A 21958-nucleotide genomic window follows, 5' to 3' on the forward strand; every position below is an offset into this window, starting at 1 on the left:
TTAGATAATATGTTTCTTTTTATTCTTTCTGCCAAAATTGACAATTTCCCACTTTCCCACATTGTAGACCATCTTTACCCACTCACTTAACCTATCTATATTATTTTCTAGACACCTTATGTCATATTTACAACTCATTTTCCTGTCAGCAAATTTAGCTACCATACCTTCAATCCCTTTATCAAAATCATTTACATAAATTGTAAACAGTTGAGGCCTCAGCACCAATCTCTGTGGCACACTACTCATGACATCTTGTGAGCCTTAAAAAAGACCCAATTCCTATTTTGTGCTTCCTGTTATTTGGCTAATCTTCTATGCTGATGTGTAACCCCCATACCAGAAGCTTTTATTTTTCACAATAACCTTTAATGCAGCATCTTATCACGACTTCTGTAAATCTAAGTACAATACATCCACTGGCTCCCTTTTATTTACAGCACAAGTTCAAAGAACTCCAATAAATTAATTAAATCTGATTTCTCTTTGACAACAGGATATTGGGTCTGCTTGACTGTCTTGAACTTATGCAAGTGCCCTATCATAATGACTTTAAGAAAAGCTTCTAACATGCCAAAGAATTCCTGGAGGCCTAGCATTCCAACCAGAACTCTATCAACAAACACATTGAACTGGAACCGATATACAAACCACGAAATGAACTGCAAGTGATGCCAACCACCCCAGCAATCTAACACACCAGCTCGATGAGCATGTCTATAACCTTATCCACAACCCAAGCTATAAATCTTCTTAAAAGCTTTGAAAAGCTTTTAACATTTTCCTTATGTCAGATGTTAAGTTAATTGGTCTGTAGTTTCTTACTTTTTGTCCTCCTGCCTATTTGAAATAATAATTTACATTAGCTATTCTCGAATCAAAAGAAAATGTCCCTGATAATTCACTCTAATAAATGTTGGAAAATTAAAACCAATGTATCAACAATTACATGAGATATCTTTTTGATAATCCTAGGATAAAATCCATCTGGACCTGGGGACTTGTCAGTTCACAGTTCCAAAATTTACTCTGTACTGCTTCACTGATAAACGTATTCTTCCTAAGTTCCTTCTCCCTTTCAATTCCTGATTTACAGGTATTTCTGGAATGCTACTTGTATCTTCTCTTGTGAAGAGCAATGAAAAAATTTTGCCATCTCTTTATTCTTCATTACTAATTCCCTAAACTCATTTTCTAAGGGATTAACACTTACCTTGTTATCTCTTTTTTGAAACATCTTAAGAAACTTTTTGTGTCTGTTTTTATATTTTTGGCTCAGTAATCAATCCTATTTCATTGGGCAAATATGGAGTGGTATAATCTACATTCTGGTTGGTGGCATAACATGTTAGTATAAGAAATTGTCCTGAAAACGTTGAATGACTTCCTCCCCTAGACTACATTTTCCCATCTGATTTTTCTGATCCACACGTAGGTTAATATTCCCTGCAATTACTATACCCTTTTGCCAAGCTCCCATTAATTCTTCCTTGATACCATGTAGCTATTGTTAGGGGGCACCCACAAATGACCTCTTGTCTTAATCATTACTCATCTGTAGACTGCTTCTATATCCTGGTTTTCTGAATTCAGATCTTCGTATTTGAGTTTGATAATATCATATTTAATGAACAAAACCATTTCTCCAACCTTTTCTAATTTTCTGTCCTTCCTAAATCTCATATAGCCTTCAATATTTAGAACCCAATTTAGGTCATCCTGCAGCCACATGTCAGTTATAGCCTCTAGATCATACTTAATTATCTCAATTTGTGCAAGTTCATCTCTATTGTTTCACATGCTACACATATTCAAATGCAGTGTCTCACATTTTGTCCTTATTATTTTTAACTATAATTTAGTCATAGCTGATTTGCTCTTAGATTTGCATTCTCTATTCCCTCCTGTCATTGTTTATCATTTCCCATAATAATTCCTTCATCTAATGCATTTTCCTCACTCATTGATTCACCACCACTTCCCAAATTTGGGTCCTTGCCTCTACTATTTAGTATAAAATCTGCTCTATTTTACACGTTATGCAGTTTGCAAGAGTCATTGCCTAGTTACGCATTAGAGACATTGCCATGGAGAATGCATCAGTTAATAATAATTGCCAGTTCACTGTCAAGCTTTTGTTAAACTATAAACCAAGCAAGTTAACTTTGATTGGTCAAGTCATTGCTATGAAAAATGAACCAGAGAATGCTGTGTCTGCAATCCTAAATTAGCTATCAGCATAATTCTTTGCAAACTTAGGGGTTGGTTAGCCAATCCTCAATACAATCCAATGCATTAATCCCAGCCTTGTATGATTTTACTTTGTGTATTAACTATCTGTACAGGACTTTATCAAATGCTTTCTGGAAGACCAGATGTACTATACCTACAGGACCCCCATTGTCTACTTTGCTTTTTAGATCTTCAAAGATCCTTCAAAGCCTGCAAATTTTAAAGACTGTCAAAAATTCTACTGCCATAACTAATATTACACCACAGATAATGGGAACTGCAGATGCTGGAGAATCCAAGATAATAAAGTGTGTAGCTGGATGAACACAGCAGGCCAAGCAGCATCTCAGGAGCACAAAAGCTGACGTTTCAGGCCTAGGCCCTTCATCCCGAAACGTCAGCTTTTTGTGCTCCTGAGACGCTGCTTAGCCTGCTGTGTTCATCCAGCTTCACACTTTATTATCTTTTATTACACCACATCCTGCTTATCACTTATGCTATATTCTACAATGCAACCTCTTGCTCTGTGCCTCATATTAAAAATTCTGATCATATCTTTAAAATGTTGTCCCACATCATTTTCACCTCATTTTCCTTTCTAATTCTTTAGAAAATGATTATCAAAGCTAGTAATTATTAATCTGGGCTAAATGCCTGTAAGGAGACTGTTATAATCAATTGGTGAAGGTGCTGCCACAATGCTGTTCAGGAGGAAATTGCAATAATGAAAATAATTGCAACATATGTTTAAATCATGATCGTGTGTGATGAAACAATAGCGTTTAAATGTCTTGACAGCCCTTGTACTAATTGGCAATGGAGGTCACAGATTTAGTCAATGCTATTGGAAGTCTCAGGTTACTGCAGCCTGTTGTAGAATTCATACAAGGTGATGTCCTCAGCCTAAGATGATTGATTTCCAACAAGGACACTCATTACTTTTTGTCCATATATAACCCAGTTATTGAAAGTTGTTTCTCCTAATGTCATTTTACTTGAGCTCCTCTATGCCACAGACATTTCCTTGCTGCTTTGATATCAAGGGTGGTAATACTTAGTTTTATCAGTTCATATTTGAACCAAAATTGTCATGACATTGGCAACTCAATGGTCCTGATCGAATCCAAATTGAGCAGTTTATTGTTAAGTAGGTGCTGCTTAATGCCATTATTAATGTCTCATTCCATCACTTTCTAATAAGTGGGAGATGGTTGACGAAGCTATTATTTGTTGTGTTCGATTGGTCCAATCTCCACATTGTTAGATAATACTGGGATTACTGGCATTACATCGGTCTAGTACAGGTCAGCTAGGGGTGAAAGCACAGTGTAGCATGGGTGTTCAGCAGTATCACTTTGATGTTGTGGGGTCACAGAGCCTTTGCCTAATCAGTCAGTGTTGGTCATCGCACATAATGATGATGCTGTTACATTCTGTTCACCTCTACAATCAGTGCTTACTCAAGGATATTGAGAATGGAGGAATAATAGATGATCAAATAAAGAGAGATTTATCAAGTGGTATGGGAAAGAGGATTTCCTTTTCATGGGGCAATGGCATCAGTTTTGGGACAGGAGGGATCTATACTACTGGGATGGACTCCATCTGAACAGGGTCAGGTCCAGTGTTGTGGCAAAAAGGGTAATTAATAGGACTTTAAACTAGTAAGGGGGAAGCAGGGAAAAGAAGGCAAAGAGGGAGAATAACAATTAATGGGAAGCAAAACAGCAGGTTAGCAGATGATGAGGAAGCTTCAACTCCAATGAAAATTAGGGAATAAAGTTAAGGGAAGGAGAACTCAAGAGCTGTTAGTAATGGAGGTAATAGGATCCAAAAACTGGCATAAGGGCACTTTATCTGAATGCTTGGAGCATTCAAAACAAGGTGGATGAGTTGATGGTGCAAATCATGGCAAATGGTTATAGAACATTACAGCACAGCACAGGCCCTTCGGCCCTCGATGTTGTTCCGACCTGTCATACCAATCTCAAGCCCATCTAACCTACACTATTATGATTTAGTGACCATTACAGAGATATGGTTACAGGATGGTCATGACTGGGAATTAAATGTGCAGAGGTATCAAACTGTTGGGAAGGACTGACAGGAAGTTAAGGGAGGTGGTGGTGTTCTGATTTTTAAGTATGATATTAGGTTCTGCTGAACCATTGAATCCATGTGGGTGGAAATTAGGAATAGCAGGGAGAAGTCACCAATAGGTGTGGTCTATAGTCCACCAAATAATGACATTGTGGTGGGGTAGGCAATAAACATAGAAATAGTTAATGTAAAAATGGTACAGCAATTATCATGGGGGATTTTTATCTACATATCGATTGGTCAAACCAAGTCAGGTGAGGAGAGGTTCATAGAATGCATCTGCGATAATTTCCTTGAACAGTATGTAATGGGACATACAAGGGAGCAAGCTATCCTAGCTCTAGTCCTGCAAGATGAGACAGGAAAAATGAACAATGAACAATCTCACACTTAGGAATCCTCTGGGAAGGAGTGATCACAGTACGGTCAAATTTAAAATACAGACAGAGCATGAGAAGGTTAAATCCAGCACCTATTTCCTGTGCTTAAACAAAGGAGACTATGAAGGAATGAGGGAGAAGTTGGCTAAGGTAGAATAGGAGCAAAAACTTTATGGTGGGTCAATTGAGGAACAGTGGAGGACTTTCAAAACAACTTTTCACAGTGCTCAGCAAAGTATATTCCAGCGATAAGGAAGAATTGTAGGAAAAGAGAATGCTAACCATGGATGTCTAAGAAAATAAAAGGAAAGTATCAGATTGAAAAAATAAACAAACATGTAAAAAAAAAGCAGAGAGTAGTGGGAAACTAGTAGACTGGGAAATCTTTAAAGGCCAACAGAAAGCCACAAAAAGTTAGAGAAGTCAGATAATTTATGAGAGTAAACTAGCTCAGAATATAAAAACCAGACAGCAAAAGTTTCTGTAAGTTGTAAAAGAGTGGCAAAGGTAAACATTGGTCCTTCAGAGGATGAGAAGGCCAATTTAATAACTGGGAATGAGGAAATAGCCAAGACATTAAACAATTTCATGTCAGGCTTCACAGTAGAAGACACAAATAACATGCTGAAAGCTAATGGCAAGAAGGTTATAGCAGGTGAGGACCTAGAAACTATCATTATCACTAAGGAGGCAGTACTGGGCAAGCTTATGGGGCTAAAAGGTAGACAAGTCTCTTGGCCCTGATGAAATGCATTCCAGGGTACTAAAAGAGGTCATGGGGGAAAATAGCAAAGATGCATTAGTAATTATTTACCAAAATTCACAGGACTCTGGGGTAGTTCCCATAGATTGGCTGTTTTCCAATGTGACACCACTGTTTTAAAAAAAAGGAAGTAGACAGAAAGCAGGTAACTATAGGCCAGTTAGCGTAACTTTAGTGGGGGTAATCTATCATTAAAGGAAGAAATAGCAAGACATCTGGATCTAAAAATTATCCCATGGGAAACACCCAGCACAGGTTCATGAAGGGTTGATAATTAACAGACAGGGTGAAAATTGAGAAAGAATAGGCCAAACTCAAAAGTACTTTTAAGTTTTAAAAAAAAACTTCCATCTTATCAAGCCTTTCCAATAACTTCTCCAAAAAGGAGCACAATTTTTTTTTTATAAAAACATTTAGTCCCTTGGAGTCTGCTCCAGCATTTCTTTAATAGATGGCTGAACTGACTTCATTTACCAGCTTAAACCTTTTATCCTGATGATTGCAATTGTTAAATCAAAATCCTGTCCACCTCACTTAAATATATTCAATGACCCAGCCTTCACTGTTCCTGGGGAAGAAAATTACAAATATCAATGACCCTCAGAAGTTTGTCTTTATCCACAACGAAATACCTCCAAAAGTCAGCCTGCTGATTCAGGTCCCCTAAAGTGGAAAAACTGTCAACATATTTCAAAGTGATACATATTTCAATAAGGTACCTTTCATTCTTCTGGGCTTCTATGCAGACAGGCCCATCTTACCTAGACCTTCCTTACAAGGCAACCCTTTAATCTCATCAATTTATGTATTAAAACTTCTTAAGTGATTCCAATGGAAATATGTTTCTTCTCCAGGTAACAAAATTGTACTCAGTGCCTTAGCTGTAGATTCAACAATATACACTGTTGTAGCAAGGTGACTTTTATACTCCAGTCACCTAGTAATAATGGTCAATATTCAATTTAGATTTGTAATTATGTTCTGTACCTTCATGCTAGCGTGGTCATTATTTTGCTTTATGCATGGCTGACAAAGATACTGAAGAGAAGAAAGCCAGCTAGTAAAACAAAAACAGATATTGGGGTTTCTACAAGAATATGTATAGGACAAGTATAACTAACGTTTGTCCCCAGATGCAGTGTCTTAGGAATCGACAATGATCAAATAAATGAGGAGACTAACTTGTCAATACATTGCTGTGGACATGACATATACTAATAGACAGGTCCCTGTTCTTTGCAGACAAAAAGAAAGTGTACATGCATTGCACCTGTTTCAACACAAAGAAATACAGCCTTAAATCATCCATCTCTCAGAGCTATCCCTTGACTAATCAGTCAACAGGCCTGGTTTAGATTCTAAACAAAGCCAAGCAGTTAACTGCAAGTCATTAGTAACCGGTGCATTCTGCATAGCAATACCTCTATCAATTTGCACTCTTAACAGGAATAGAACATAGAACACTACAGCGCAGAACGGGCCCTTTGGCCCTCGATGTTGTGCCGACTTGTGTTGTTTTCCCTTAAATTGGCATTCTTGCAAATTTCCCCTCAAGTGCGAGATGAAAATTTTTGCTAAAGCTCTTATTCAACAATACTCAAGAATTTTACTACCACGCCTTAATGTTTTCTGGCAAAGTAGCAGTTACAATGGATAAAAGGAAACCAGAAAACATCTGAAAAAAATTACATTAAAGGCTGTCACACAAAACAGTACATGGTACAGGAGGTAATATATTAGCAGAGATTAGAGATATGTTAGCTAATAGGGAGCAAAGATTAGGGATAAGTGGATCTTTTGAGTTGGCAACTTGTGGTTAGCAGTAAAACTGAATAGTTGAGGTCAATATCCATTGGTATTTCGAAGAATGTGATGATCACACTGAAAACGCGAGATCTTGAGGAACCAGTTAGGGTAGATACAAGGAGAAAATGTTTCCTCTTGTAGGAGGAGACTAAAACATAGGAACAGGAATTGGTCATTCGCCTCCAAGCCTGTTTCACCATTCCATGAAATCATGGCTGATCTGTGGCCTAACTCCATGCACCTGCCTGTAGCCCATATTCCTTAATGCCTTTACTTAAAAACATATAGCTTAATGAGAAGTTTGTATTAAGAAAACTAGATTTCTTCTGTGAATTCTCTCTCTCTCTCAAAAAGTCATGAAGGCTGTGTCTTTAATTGCAGCGAAGGCAAAAATCAGACAGATTTTTGACTGGTCCGGAGAATGGGTGCAGACAGGAACAATGTTAATACCAGAACCAATTCAACAAAGATCCTATTGAATAGTGGAGCAGGATCAAAGAACCAAAAATGGTGTACTCTTAGTACGAAAACCTACGTTTCTACGTTTCTATGTTCCTACGAGGACAAACAGGTCACTTTCAATTTAAATAATATTCTACAATATGTACACCTTGATTGTTCTCAACACGATTAATCAGTTATGCAGGAATTACTGACTTTAGTTAGAGACAAAATGCAAAAAATAGATAAGTAAAACATTTTCAAAAAAAGCTTAAAATAAAGCTTGTTTTTCTGGGCAAGACCCAACACTTAGTTTTACTTCTCATTATCTACACAGAAATTTCTCAAAACCTGAGAACTTTAACAACTTTATTCCACACAAACAAGACCCAAGAGACAACATATACACATTCAAAATTGTGTTTTACAACAACATTTAAATTACATTCCTGCTGAGGTAAGCACAGTGAGAAAGGAATACAAAGTTGTTCAGTACAAAAAAAAACTTTACACGGTACAAGAATTGCAAATCAGTGCCGATGCCCAATTTCAGCAGTTTTATACAGAAGAAAGTGTTGCTTCAAATGACATCTTGTAAAAACAAGACAAAACAATACGAACAGAATTGCAAACTATTTTATTAATTTTCTATATAAATAGAGTTTATATTACAACAACTTTGTCAATAAATATTGTACATTGTGTAACTAGTAGTGGCTTTGCTATATAATTACATCAATGTTTATAATCATCTGGAAATTGACAATACTTGAAGGAAAACAAAAATGTGAATTGTTGCATTTCTGCAATGTATATGGGTCAGATTTTTTAGAATGAACACAACGTTGAGAATCAACATAAGGAAAAGTTAATTCAGAAGCAAGGTATTCTTTCTCTCCAAAAAACTTTCAAACATCAGTAAAGTTACGAAGTAATTAAATCACACCAAGTTGTCGTTGCACCTTTTGTTCTGCACGTCTATCTAGGGTTCTTTGTCTAAACATAACAATAATAGCAAAGATTACCCCCAGCAAAACCATAATTCCTTCAAACTTCCAGAACTTCAGTTCTTCCATTTCAACTGAACGACAGCTAGAAAGAGGTAGAGGTGAAAGTAACATTAATTAGAAATTAAAACTTAATATATACTTTAGACAACTTCCTTTAGCCAACATTAAGATCTACTGGCAAAATGAAACAGAGCATTGACTTTGAATTCTTTATAAAAGTACAAATTTTAGAAGATAAAAGATAGGCAGCGGTTTAATACATTTCATAGGGATCAAACAACTGAACCCCAAAAGTGGAAACAGCCTAAAAATGAGGTATCAATTCCTGCAGTACATCTTAAAACACAGTCTCACATAAATTCTCTGATTAGTCACAAGAGGCAATGTCTACATTTGCCCCTTACATAATCTGAAAACGGCTAACAAGCTGAAGTCACAAAATCAGCCTAATGTTGTTACAGCTTGCTGGGAATAATGCTTCCACAACAGCTTTTATGTGGTGTTTTCAACATAATTTAAAAAAATACAAAGATGCTTTAAAGGAATGCAGACAAAGATTAACAGAAATCTGCAGGAGCAGCTACTAAATATAGGTGAATAAATTCTTGGACAAAGATCCAGATTTTGAAGAGTACATTAAAATAGAATGGCGGAGGATTAGGGAAGAAATTCCAGAGCTTGAACTGCTGAAGGAATGATTGTGAATAATGGAAAGGAGTTGGGGTGGAGGGAATACCTTAGTCAGCAAACGGAAAGGTGATAGGTAAAGAGGATTTCAAGTAAGTTAGAGCAGAAGCAGAACTTGAGGAGCTCATTTGTGAAGAGTAAGAAAAAGGAAAGCTGACCAGGAGAGTTCCGAATGGTTACAAAAGCATAGATGAAGTTTTCAGCACTTTGACTAATGCAGAAGCAGACAGGAACAATATTTTAAAAAAAGGTATTCATTATTTCACTTGAAATAAAGATCCGAAGCTGGATGAAACATGACAATGATTAAAAACAGACTGGTTCAGCAACAGGCAGTGACCAGAAGATATGTGGAAGCTGTGGCTGGGAATGGAGTTTGTAGCAAGGGCCGAATGTAACAGTTCTATCTTCAGTCAGCGAAAGCTTCAGCTCATCCAGAACTGGGGTGTTGGAGAAGTAGAATTGTGTGGCAGTGGAAGTAGAACTAAATGTCATTAAACAAACTGAACAACTCCCAAACGTCTTTAGCATCAGCATGACACCCACGCAATAAGTCAAAGACACTGTAAGAGATAATGAAATGGCAGCCAGTTCACAAGATCTACTCTAATGCCCAATATATTCTTGTGTTTTTGGTTCAAGCACTTCTGCCATGATCCAAATTTATAAAGTCAGATACAGTACATTCTTCCTGTAGAATTAAAGTGTGGTCAGTAGACATTCTATATCCTAAAACAAATTCCACAACTTTTGCTCCTCCAGGACAAGGGAACAATTAAAAGTTTGCATCCAAAATGATTAGGTGTGTGTAACCATGAAAAAGTGTTAATCCACAGTATACAAAAGCGCAATGGAAAATCTTTTTATATATTTCACAAACATGTATTTTCAGATTATTCCCCCATATACTAAACCATAAATATTTTATGTACTAAAATGGAATTGAGAATTTCAATAATGTGAAATATGAATTCATAGAATGGTTACACCACAGGAGATCAATTGGCTCGTTGTGTCTGACAGCACTCAGTCCTCTGCCTTTCCCCAAAGCCCTGGAAATACATTGATTTTCTTCTCCCTTGAGATTAATTTCAGCTACAAATTTTCCAGCTAGTTAATTTAGTTGATCATGGTCCAAGTTTACCAACTGAGTTAATATAACAGCCACTTAATTTTTAAATCTAATAAAAAAACCACAAGTTGAATTCAAACATTAGTGATTTTTTAAAAAATATGGACTTAAGAAAACATGCTATCACTTATGCTTCCCTTTGCCTCTTTACATTTGCATTTTAAGCAAGTTAAATAAGTCATGATGGAAATTAATGCAGTTATAACAATGAAGCAAAAACAAAATTTCAACCTAAACAATTTGATTTAATATAGTTTTAAAATTCATTTTTGGGATATCGGCATCACTGGCTGGCCAGCATTTATTGCTGGTACCTAGCTGCCCTTGAGAAGGTGATGAGCTGCCGCCTTGAACCACTGCAGTTGACCTGCTCTGGGTTGTACCACGATGCCATTAGGGAGGGAATTCCAGGATTCCAGCAACAATGAATGAGCGGCAATATATTTCCAAGTCAGGATGGTGAATGGCAAGGAGGAGAACTAGAGGGTTGTGGTTGTTCGCATTTGTCTTCTCCCCTTGTCCTTTGAGATGGAAACGGTAGGTTTGGAAGGTGCTGTCCAAGTATCTTTGGCGAATTTCTGCAGTGCGTTGTAGATAGCACACACAGCTGCTACTGAGCGTTGGAGGAGGGAGGAATAGATGCTTGTGAATGTAGTGCCAGTCAAGCACTAGTTGCTTTGTTCTGGCTGGTGTCAAGCTTCTTGAGTGTTGTTGGGACTGCTCCCATCCAGGCAAGTGAGCAATATTCCATCATACTCCTGACTCGTGCCTTGGAGATGGTAGATAAGCTTTAGAGAATCACAATATTCCTGGCCTCGACCTGCTCTTGTAGCCAGTGTTTATGTGGTGAGTCCAGTTGAGTTTCTGGTCAATGATAAACCCCCAGGGTGATGAGTGATGGTAACACCATTGAATGCCAAACCAAGCTAAATATAACCATTTTGAACAGTTTTGAAACACGTGGCCAAATACAATCCCATCTACTACCTACAACTATCACTTTGTAATAAAAATCCAGATAAATCCCTTCCCTACCAAATCCATAGATTTTGACTCAACTGTTCCTTCTTAGTTCTTGCCTCTCAAGTTCGGGAGATTTCCACCTCGAGCATATGCTAACAAATTAGAGCTTAGGTTTGCTCAGTTTTTGAAATTACCAATGCAGATTTCTAACTAAATACTTCTAATCTGGAAGCGTGACTAACTAAACTCTTTTACTGAGGTAACTTCGTTCCTTAACTGCTCTGAACAAGCTCATTTTTCCGCCAGAAACTATACTTCTACCTGACCTCAATCATGTCTTTGAACTGCCCAAATGGTTTCCAATCTCTGGGGTTTTTCCCCCCTCAGTTAAAAATCAATCTCCATAGAGTTCCTACAGTGAAGAAACAGACAATTTGGCCCAACAAGTCCACACAAAACTGTCTGAAGTGCATCCCAAACAGACTCACCACTTCACACTGCTTTAAAACCACGATTCTGGAAAGACGACCCAGTTAATTATTAAACACCTTCATAAAACTAGATGAACACCATTAGCCATTAGTGTAAAATCCAAACTCCAAAAACAAAACAAAATCCATCTTTCATCACACTAAGCATTAAGTACTAATAAATTTGCAGTCTATGTCCTAAAAATCTACACAGAACTTGCATCCCCAAATCATTTTAAAGATCAAATCTGCTCCATTACCATCAGCCTTCTCCAATACTATGGATCCGGAATAAATGCAATGAAGTGCATTTTTGATCAAAAAACGTCTATAGTTAGAAGTGGAGACAGGGCAACTACATGATCCCAAACAACCCAAAATATATGCCAAAGATGGCCATTAAAAAGAGGCAACTATAAAATAGACAGTGTTCATACATGGGTACACAGAATGTTACTTAAAAAGATAGCAAACAATTCAAATGGAGAAATCACAAAGTTACAAGTGAAGTATAAACAAACAGAAAGGCAAACTTCATTTTTGTTTCTGAGTGAATCCACCCTGCTATTAAATGGAAGTACTGATTTTCCTTCCCCAAAAAGTAATTCAGTATTTAGTGAAAAATCTGTCCTTTCCAATGTCACCAACACTTTAAAATAAACGCGTACTAATGGACTGACTTCAAAGTTTATCTTACCTCCTATACCTTTGGTCTGATATACACTTTACTTCTTCGACAAATCCAGTAAATGTACATTCCATGTGCACAGTCTGCAAAAGGTTAAAAAAATAAATTGAGTAACAGTAACGAGTTACAATCAGGAGTATTTGTTAAAACATAAAGGCGACAAGGACAGTTTACTATATCAACACAAGCTATCTGGGAAACTCTTATCCAAGACAGATTGGGAAAGAAGGAGGTGCAAAATGAGTCCTGGGTGCCTTTCTACACTAGTTGTGAAAAATCAAGCATGGAGGTGCAGGTGAAGGCAGTAAAATGATTCACGAATCTTCCCACTATGAAGGTTAAAGTACAGAAGCAGGGATGTCTTACTGCAATTGTATAGGGCCTTGCCAAGACCACACTTGCAACACTATGCACAATTTTTGTCGCATTACCTGAAGCCGAGACTGTATTATTGGCACAAATAAAGAACTGGTTAGCTAACAAGAAAGAGACTAGGCATAAATAGGTAATTTTTAGATTGGCTAAATGTAACAAGAGGATTATCACAGGGATCAGTGCCGAGTCCTCACAAATTTACAAATTAATTGTATGAAGGGTTTAAAATGTATGGTTGCTAAATTTGCTGATGTTGCAAAGGTAGGTAGGAGGACAAGCTAAGAGGGTGATGTCAAAGGATATAAACAAATAGACAACAATTTGGAGAATGAATATATGGTGAAATGTGAACTCATCCACTTTAGTAAGAAAAATTTAGAACACATGAGTTAAATGGAGAAATATTTCAGAACAATGGGGTCTGTCCTGGTACATGAAGCACAAAGTTAATTTGCAGGTACAGCATTTTTTTTTATAAAGGCGATTATTTGTTTTGAAAGCCGCATGGGGAACATAAAAGGTAGGTGTTGTTTTGCTACAAACTAGTCAGTTCTGGTGAGAACAAAATTGGAGCACAGTGTTTCAATTTGAGCTCTTACTTAGAAAAGAATATAACTTCATTAGAAGCAGGTCAAAGAAGGTTCACTCAAGATTCCGAGGACAAAGGGCTTATGAGGAAATGTTGAGTGAGTTGGAGTTTAGAAGAATAAAAGCTGATCTTACTGAAACATGTAATACTTTGAGTGGATTTAACATTATAGATGTTAAAAGGATGTTCCTCTTGTTGGAAGAGACAGAACTAAGGCACAATTTAATAAAAGGAACTTTGCTTCTATTTTAAGATCAGGAGATTTTTTCTCCACAGGTCATGGTGAACTCTCTTCCTGAGTGGTAGAGGAACAGTCATAAAATATTTCCAAGGAACACATAGATGAATTCATTCTTGGCTAACAAGGAAGTCAAAGCGTATCAGCGGTTACGAGAAGACAAAAAGCAGCAGTGCAGGAGGCCTTTAAGCCCATTGAGTCTTCTTCACCATTAAACCTAATAGTCATCAACTCCAGATTCTTGCCTTTTCCCCATGCTCAAATCCCTTACTGATTAAAATTTTTACTGATCTCAGGCTTGAATAAGTGCCCCAACTTCTTCGCCCTCCACAGTAAAGAAACGCACAGGTTCACTACCCTCAAAAGAAATTCCTCATCTTGATCTTCGATGTGCATTGAAATGAAAGGGGGGTTGAGATCACTGTCACATCAGCTTTGTGATTATTAATAATCAGAACAGGCTCAAATGGCCAAATGCACTACTCCTGTTCATTGATAATGGGAACTGCAGATGCTGGAGAATCCATGATAATAAAATGTGAGGCTGGATGAACACAGCAGGCCCAGCAGCATCTCAGGAGCACAAAAGCTGACGTTTCGGGCCTAGACCCTTCATCAGAGAGGGGGATGGGGTGAGGGTTCTGGAATAAATAGGGAGAGAGGGGGAGGCGGACTGAAGATGGAGAGAAAAGAAGATAGGTGGAGAGGAGAGTATAGGTGGGGAGGCAGGGAGGGGATAGGTCAGTCCAGGGAAGATGGACAGGTCAAGGAGGTGGGATGAGGTTAGTAGGTAGGAGATGGGGGTGCGGCTTGGGGTGGGAGGAAGGGATGGGTGAGAGGAAGAACAGGTTAGGGAGGCAGAGACAAGTTGGACTGGTTTTGGGATGCAGTGGGTGGAGGGGAAGAGCTGGGCTGGTTGTGTGGTGCAGTGGGGGGAGGGGATGAACTGGGCTGGTTTTGGGATGCGGTGGGGGAAGGGGAGATTGTGAAGCTGGTGAAGTCCACCTTGATACCATTGGACTGCAGGGTTCCCAAGCGGAATAGGAGTTGCTGTTCCTGCAACCTTCAGGTGGCATCACTGTGGCACTACAGGAGGCCCATGATGGGCATGTCATCTAAAGATGGGAGGGGGAGTGCAAATGGTTTGCGACTGGGAGGTGCAGTTGTTTATTGCGAACCGAGCGGAGGTGTTCTGCAAAGCGGTCCCCAAGCCTCCGCTTGGTTTCCCCAACGTAGAGGATGCCACACCAGGTACAGTGGATGCAGTATACCACATTGGCAGATGTGCAGGTGAACCTCTGCTTAATGTGGAAAGTCATCTTGGGGCCTGTTCATGATTTGTTTGTTGAATTCTAAACAACCTCAAATCTTAACATACAAACAAATGACCAAATAAACACATTGACAGAGAGAAAAAGAAGAAACTAGCAAGAAATAAAGCATAAAGACGCGAAAAACAAAAATGGATTTTCAGAAGTACACCGCGACTGAGGCAGGATCAATTAATGGTGAACTATAGACTCATTAGCTTAACAACAATGGTAGGGAAAATACTAGGATGAAATGGCAGGGCATTTAGAAAATATTCATACAATTGAGTGGAAGAGGACACAGGCTTTTGGCATACTTTAAAATTATAAGTAGGAGCATAAATAAGGGGTAGCAAGTAGAAATAATATTCTTGAATTTTCATTGAACGCACAACATATTGTTATTCTGTGCAATTTCCCAACTACTAATGAAACCACACTGACAACATAGTTTGTGCTCTGGGTTACCATGATTATCAAACACAGCAAATAAATGCCTCATCTATTTTATTTAATATCAACGTAAATGATTTTTCCAATCTTTAAAAGAAATTCTAATTTCTCAATGCAAGCATAAAGTATTCATAAATTACATGCAACCATTTATTGCATGCACACAGTACCTTTTCATAATCATGACACGGAGTACATTCTCTTATAATGCTGAATTCTTCTTTTTCCCAGCAAGGCCTCGACTGTGAAATACTTGCTGTTTAATAGTAAATTTTAAAAAATTCAAATGTAAAATTCATAAAATCAAGCTTTGCAATGTCATATTACCTTTACTAGTTAGCGAGTTGTGAGAAGATTTGCAGATCAGGTTGAGGTTCTGGATGTGAGAGTTTGCTCGCTGAGCTGGAAGGTTAGTTTTCAGACATTTGGTCACCATTCTAGGTAACATCATCAGTGAGCCTCCAATGAAGCACTGGTGTTATGTCCCGCTTTCTATTTATCTGGTTAGGTTTCCTTGGGTTGGTGATGTCATTTCTTGCATTGGTGATGTCATTTCCTGTTCTTTTCTCAGGGATGGTAGATTGGCTCCAAATCAATGCGTTTGTTGATGGCGTTCTGGTTGGAATGCCATGCTTCTAGGAATTCTCATGAGTGTCTCTGTTTGGCTTGTCCTAGGATAGATGTGTTGTCCCAATCAAAAGTGGTGTCTCTCCTCATCTGTGTGTAACGATACGAGTGATAGTGGGTCATGTCATTTTGTGGCTAGTTGATGTTCATGTATCCTGATGGCTAGCTTTCTGCCAGTTTGTCCAATGTAGTGTTTGTCACAGTTCTTGCAAGGTATTTTGTAGATGACGTTTGTTTTGTTTGTTGTCTGTATAGGGTCTTTTAAGTTCATTAGCTGCTGTTTTAGTGTGTTGGTGGGTTTGTGGGCTACCCTGATGCCAAGAGGTCCGAGTAGTCTGGCAGTCATTTCGGAAATGTCGTTGATGTAGGGGAGAGTGGTTATGGTTTCTGAGCCCTTTTTGTCTGTTTGGGTTTATTGCTGAGGAATCGGCGGACTGTGTTCATAGGGTACCCATTCTTTTTGAATACGCTGTATAGGTGATTTTCTTCTGCTCTTCGTAGTTCCTCTGTGCTGCAGTGTGTGGTGGCTCGTTGGAATAATGTTCTAATGCAGCTTCGTTTGTGGGTGTTGGGATGGTTGCTCCTGTAGTTCAGTATTTGGTCTGTATGTGTTGTTTTCCTGTAGACGCTGGTTTGAAGTTCCCCATTGGCTGTTCGTTCTACTGTGACATCTAGGAATGGCAGTTTGTTGTTGTTTTCCTCCTCTTTTGTGAATGTTATGCCTTACATCAAAGACATTTCCGAAATGACTGCCAGACTACTCGAACCTCTTGGCATCAGGGTAGCCCACAAACCCACCAACACACTAAAACAGCAGCTAATGAACTTAAAAGACCCTAGACAGACAACAAACAAAACAAACGTCATCTACAAAATACCTTGCAAGAACTGTGACAAACACTACATTGGACAAACTGGCAGAAAGCTAGCCACCAGGATACATGAACATCAACTAGCCACAAAACGACATGACCCACTATCACTCGTATCCTTACATACAGATGAGGAAGGACACCACTTTGATTGGGACAACACATCCATCCTAGGACAAGCCAAAACAGTGACACGCACGAGAATTCCTAGAAGCATGGCATTCCAACCAGAACTCCATCAACAAACGCATTGGCTCCAAATCAATCTACCAACCCCTGAGAAAAGAACAGGAAATGACATCACCAATGCAGGAAATGACATCACCAACCCAAGGAAACCTAACCAGATAAATAAAAAGCGGGACATAACACCAGCGCTTTGTCAGAGGCTCACTGATGATGTTACCTAGAATGGTGACCAAACGTCTGAAAACTAACCTTCCAGCTCAGCGAGCAAACTCACATCCAGAACCTTTACTAGTCCTTATTTCCTCGTAAAAAATCAGTTTTGTTTTTTGATCACATTATAAAATTCTAAAAAGTAAAATTTGTCTTTTGGATCAGTCCAGTGGTACAAAATATTTAGTGAACCAGCACAGCCACTGTTTAAAAATACTGAACAATATATATTTCCGTGATCTCTCATGTCAGGTAGTCAGTGGCTGGAGAATATTAGAATAAAGGCACAAAGCAGAAATTAAATACTTTTTCCAGGAGCAGGAAAATAAAAAATCTGGACTACTACTCTACAAAGACTGGCATCTGACTCTAGTGAATTGATATTAACTATCATTTTCTTTCCTCAATAGACGCCTGAATTAGGATGAATAAATTTGAACAAGATTGTACGAAATGAATCAAGTCTTTTCTTTCGCGAACAGAAAAATCAACATATTTATAGTCTATAATTTCTTGTGATCAAGGTCAGAATTGGACTAAGTTGGAAATTTAAAAAAATACCAGCTAACACATTCACAAATCCACATTAAAATACTAATGTTAAATCCATAATAGTTATTCAAGTTCAATTTACTTTACGTGCAATTGCTTTGACATGCTTTTGTACATCAAAAGCACAATTGATCAAACTAAAATCACTAGTCAAAAACCTTGATCATAAAAAACCTCGATCATGCAAGAAAGCAAACCTTAAAAGTTTAAAGATATGGGTATTGCAGCTAAGGCCAGTATTTATTACCCATTTCCAACAGCTTACAAGATGATCATGGGGTTTTACTTAAGTCTGTGTGATGGAAGTCCTCCGGTAATGCAGTCAGTAAGAAATTCCAGAATTTTGATTAAAAAAAAGTGCACATTTAGATAGTGAGAGACTTGGTGAGAGCTTTAGGTTATTTTGCTCCCTTATATTTGTTATTCGTATTTCCAACTGGTGAATTCCTGACTTTTAAAAGGCACAAGTCAGGATGTGATAGATAGTCTCTGTTATAAAGGTCATTGGAACGGACACCATCCATGATAAAAGCAGTATACGGGATTGACCCATCACACACGAAAATACAGTGTGAAATTGCTGGAGAGACTATGGTTGCAGTTCAAATTCTTTACAGCATGCATTGCAGCAACTTGTCATGACTATGCCAAAAGCTTGTGACATGAGAAACAGGTTCATAGGAACACTGCCATTTGCAGGTTGTCTTTCAAATTACACACTATTAACAGTATAATTTGGCCCAAGTGGACTGGGAGCAGCTACTTGCAAAACTGTAATTAGGGCAGTGGGAGGTATTCAAGGGAGAAATGCTAAAGTACGCCTGTTCAAGAATGGAAATAGTGATAATTCAGGAAATTATAGACCAGGGAGTGTCATATCGGTGGTCTGGAAACTATTGGAAAGGATTCCAAAGGATAGGATTAATGCATATTTGGAAAAGCATGGCTTAATTAGGGACAGTCACCATGGCTTTGTGCGGGGCAGGTCATGCCTTACTAACTTGATTGATTTTTCCAGGGGAGGTGACGAGGGTGATCAATGAGGGTAGAGCAGTGGATATTGTTTACATGGATTTTTCTACCAAGGCTCTTGGTTACGTTCCTCACAGGAGTTCATTCAGAAGGTCAAGATGCACAGGATCCATGTTTCAATTCATTATTGGCTTGCCCATAGAAAACAGAGGGTAGTGGTGGAAGGGTGTTTTAGTAGCTCCCGGTCTGTGACTACAGTGTTCTGTAGGGATCCATACTGGGATCTCGGCAGTTAGTGATTTATTTATATTTTAATGACTTGGATGAAAATGGCGATGGGTGGGTTAGTAAGTTTGCAGTTGACAAAGATCAGTGGAATTGTGAACAGTGTGTAGAAGGTTGTCAAAGGATACAGCGGGACATAGATCAGTTGCAGATACGAGCAGGGAAATGGCAGATGGAGTTTAATCCAGGCAAGTGAGAGGTACTGGACTTTGGGAGATCATATGTTATGAGAAACTATACTGTTAGTGGCAGGACCATTAATAGTATTGATGCGCAAAGAGAACTTGAGGTCCTAGTCCATAAATCCCTGAAAGTGGCCACGCAAGTAGATAGGGTGGCAAAGAATGCATATAGCATGTTTGGTTCAATTCTGGTCAACCCCCTACAGGAAGGATGTGGAAGCTTTAGAGAGGGTGCAGAAGAGGTTTACCAGGATGCTGCCTTGACTAGAGAATACGAACTATAAAGGAAAGGCTGGAGAAATAGGATTTTCTTCTCTGGAGCAGCAGAGGCAGTGGAGAGCCCTAATGGTAATTTACAAAATTATGAAAAGCATGGACAGGGTTGACTGTCAGAATCTTTTACCCAGAATTGAATTGTCTAATACTAGAGGGAATGCATTTAAAGGTAGAGGGCGAAAGGTTCAAAAGGAGATGAAGGGAAAGTTCCTGTTTTTTTAAAAAAAAAACAAAGTGCAGAATGGCAGGTGCCTGGCCACACTGCCAGGGTTGTAGTGGAGGCAGATACAATACGCTGTTTAAAGGGGCTTTTGGTCCAAATCTGCTGGGGCACAGTTGGGACAGTCAGGGATGGTTGTCATTCTTGGGCGTTTGGGAAGAACCTCAGGTGGAGTATTGTGTGCAGTTTTTTGGGTGCCAGACGGCAAAGGATGTGAACATATTAGAGAGAATGTAGAAAAGATTTAAGAATATTCTAGGGGGAGAACTTCAGTATGAAGATAGATTAAAGGGGTTGGGATGGTTTTGCTTGGAGCGAAGATGATTAAGATGATATTGAGAAGTTTACAAAGTCATAAAGAAGAGGTCTGGATTCAGTATGAGGGTATATTGTTCCTACTTGTAAAACAATGGGGAATAAATGGGTGCAGATTTAAAATGAATAAGCAAGGAATGGAGGGATGTGGTCAGGCAGAAGGGATTAGTTTAATTTGGTGCCGTGTTTGGCACACATCACTGTGAGCCAAACAGCCTGTTCCTGCGATGTACTGTTCTACGTTCTACAGGTTACATTTGTTTCCCTCTAAAGACAATGGGTGGGACTGAGGCCAGAGAATCCTAGATGCAATGAGACTTACCAGGTGATGACTAAGGGAAACAAAGAGGAGTTCATGATTGATACCAAGGGTTTAAACACAGAGTCCTTGGAACAGTATAAGGAGTGCAGAGGGGCAGAACTTAAAATTTGAAATTCGGAAAGCAAAGACGAAAAAGTATTGGTAGGTAGACAAATGGAGAGCACGGGGGAGTTTTTCAAATAGACAGAGCAAGAGAACTAGGGAAATAGTCGTGCCCTTCAGGTAACTGGTAATCAGTGAAGTCGTGGACACAATCAATAAAATGACTAGAATCAGTCTTCACAATGAAAAAGAAGACACAGCTAAAGACATCAGGGTGGAATATCATGAGATATCAGAAGAAAGGAGCACTAAGAAAGCACTAGTGGATTTAGCAGCCTTAAAAGTGGATAAAACTGCAGGCCCCAGCCTGTTGAGGGAGGCAACCGAGGAGATATCAGGGGCTTTGGCAGTAATTTTCAAATCCAAGTCAGTCTAACTTTAGTGTTGGGAAAGTTATACAAAGAACCCTAAAGGGACGGAATATACACCATGAATAATAAGACTCTGGAAAAACATTGGAGGCCAGTAGGACCTTGGTGTACATATTCCATTGATGCCAGAAGGTAGCAGGGCAGATAGATAGCGATTAAAAGGTGTATGGGATACTTGCCTTTATTAGCCAAGGCATAGAATACAAGAGTGCGGACTTCATACTGGAAATACATATAAAATGCTAGTCAGTTCACAACTCGAATACTGCATGTAGTTCTGTTCACGTTATGGGAAAGATGCGATTGTACTCAAAAGGATACAGAGAAAATGTACCAGGATGCTGCCTGGGTTGGAGTGTCTGAGCTATGCACAAAGATTGGATAGGCCGAGTTTTTTTTCCACTGGAGCAGGAAAGGAGCAGGAAAGATTAAAGGGACCTGTTAGATGTTTGTAAGATGAGAAGGAACATAGATAAAGGTGGCACTTTTCCCCATTAGTAGAGGGGTCAATAACAAGGGGCACAGATTTATCACAAAAGTAGGAAGTGAAGAGGAGAGATGAGAATTTCTTCCTTGCTTCCACCTCCACCTCCTCCCCACCTCCAACTCAAACTCTCATATCATTTAAGCAGTATTTAGATAGAGACAACGTTATCCAAAACTATAGACCGAAAGCTAGGAAAAACAGGATCAGTACAATCAGATAATAAAGTGTGAGGCTGGATGAACACAGCAGGCCCGGCAGCATCTCAGGAGCACAAAAGCTGACGTTCCAGGCCTAGACCCATCAGAGAGAGGGATGGCGTGAGGGTTCTGGAATAAATAG

The 21958-nt window shown here is 38.8% G+C and overlaps 1 protein-coding gene across 5 annotated transcripts in view; it reads right to left on the minus strand.

The window, feature by feature from the left end:
* Positions 1–8103: 8103 nt before the first annotated feature.
* LOC132209490 (protein JTB-like) overlaps positions 8104–21958 on the minus strand; it is a 31927-nt gene continuing 18072 nt past the window's right edge. For all 5 annotated transcript variants that reach the window (XM_059644667.1, XM_059644664.1, XM_059644663.1 and 2 more), the window contains 3 exons: positions 15808–15893; positions 12682–12755; positions 8104–8814 (listed from right to left, as the gene is read on the minus strand). In XM_059644667.1, the coding sequence (XP_059500650.1) occupies positions 8658–8814; positions 12682–12755; positions 15808–15893 (317 nt within the window). In that variant the 3' untranslated portion in view covers positions 8104–8657. The remainder of the gene's footprint in view (positions 8815–12681; positions 12756–15807; positions 15894–21958) is intronic.

The sequence above is a fragment of the Stegostoma tigrinum genome, chromosome 3 (genome assembly GCF_030684315.1).
Source record: "Stegostoma tigrinum isolate sSteTig4 chromosome 3, sSteTig4.hap1, whole genome shotgun sequence".
Classification (NCBI taxonomy): domain Eukaryota; kingdom Metazoa; phylum Chordata; class Chondrichthyes; order Orectolobiformes; family Stegostomatidae; genus Stegostoma; species Stegostoma tigrinum.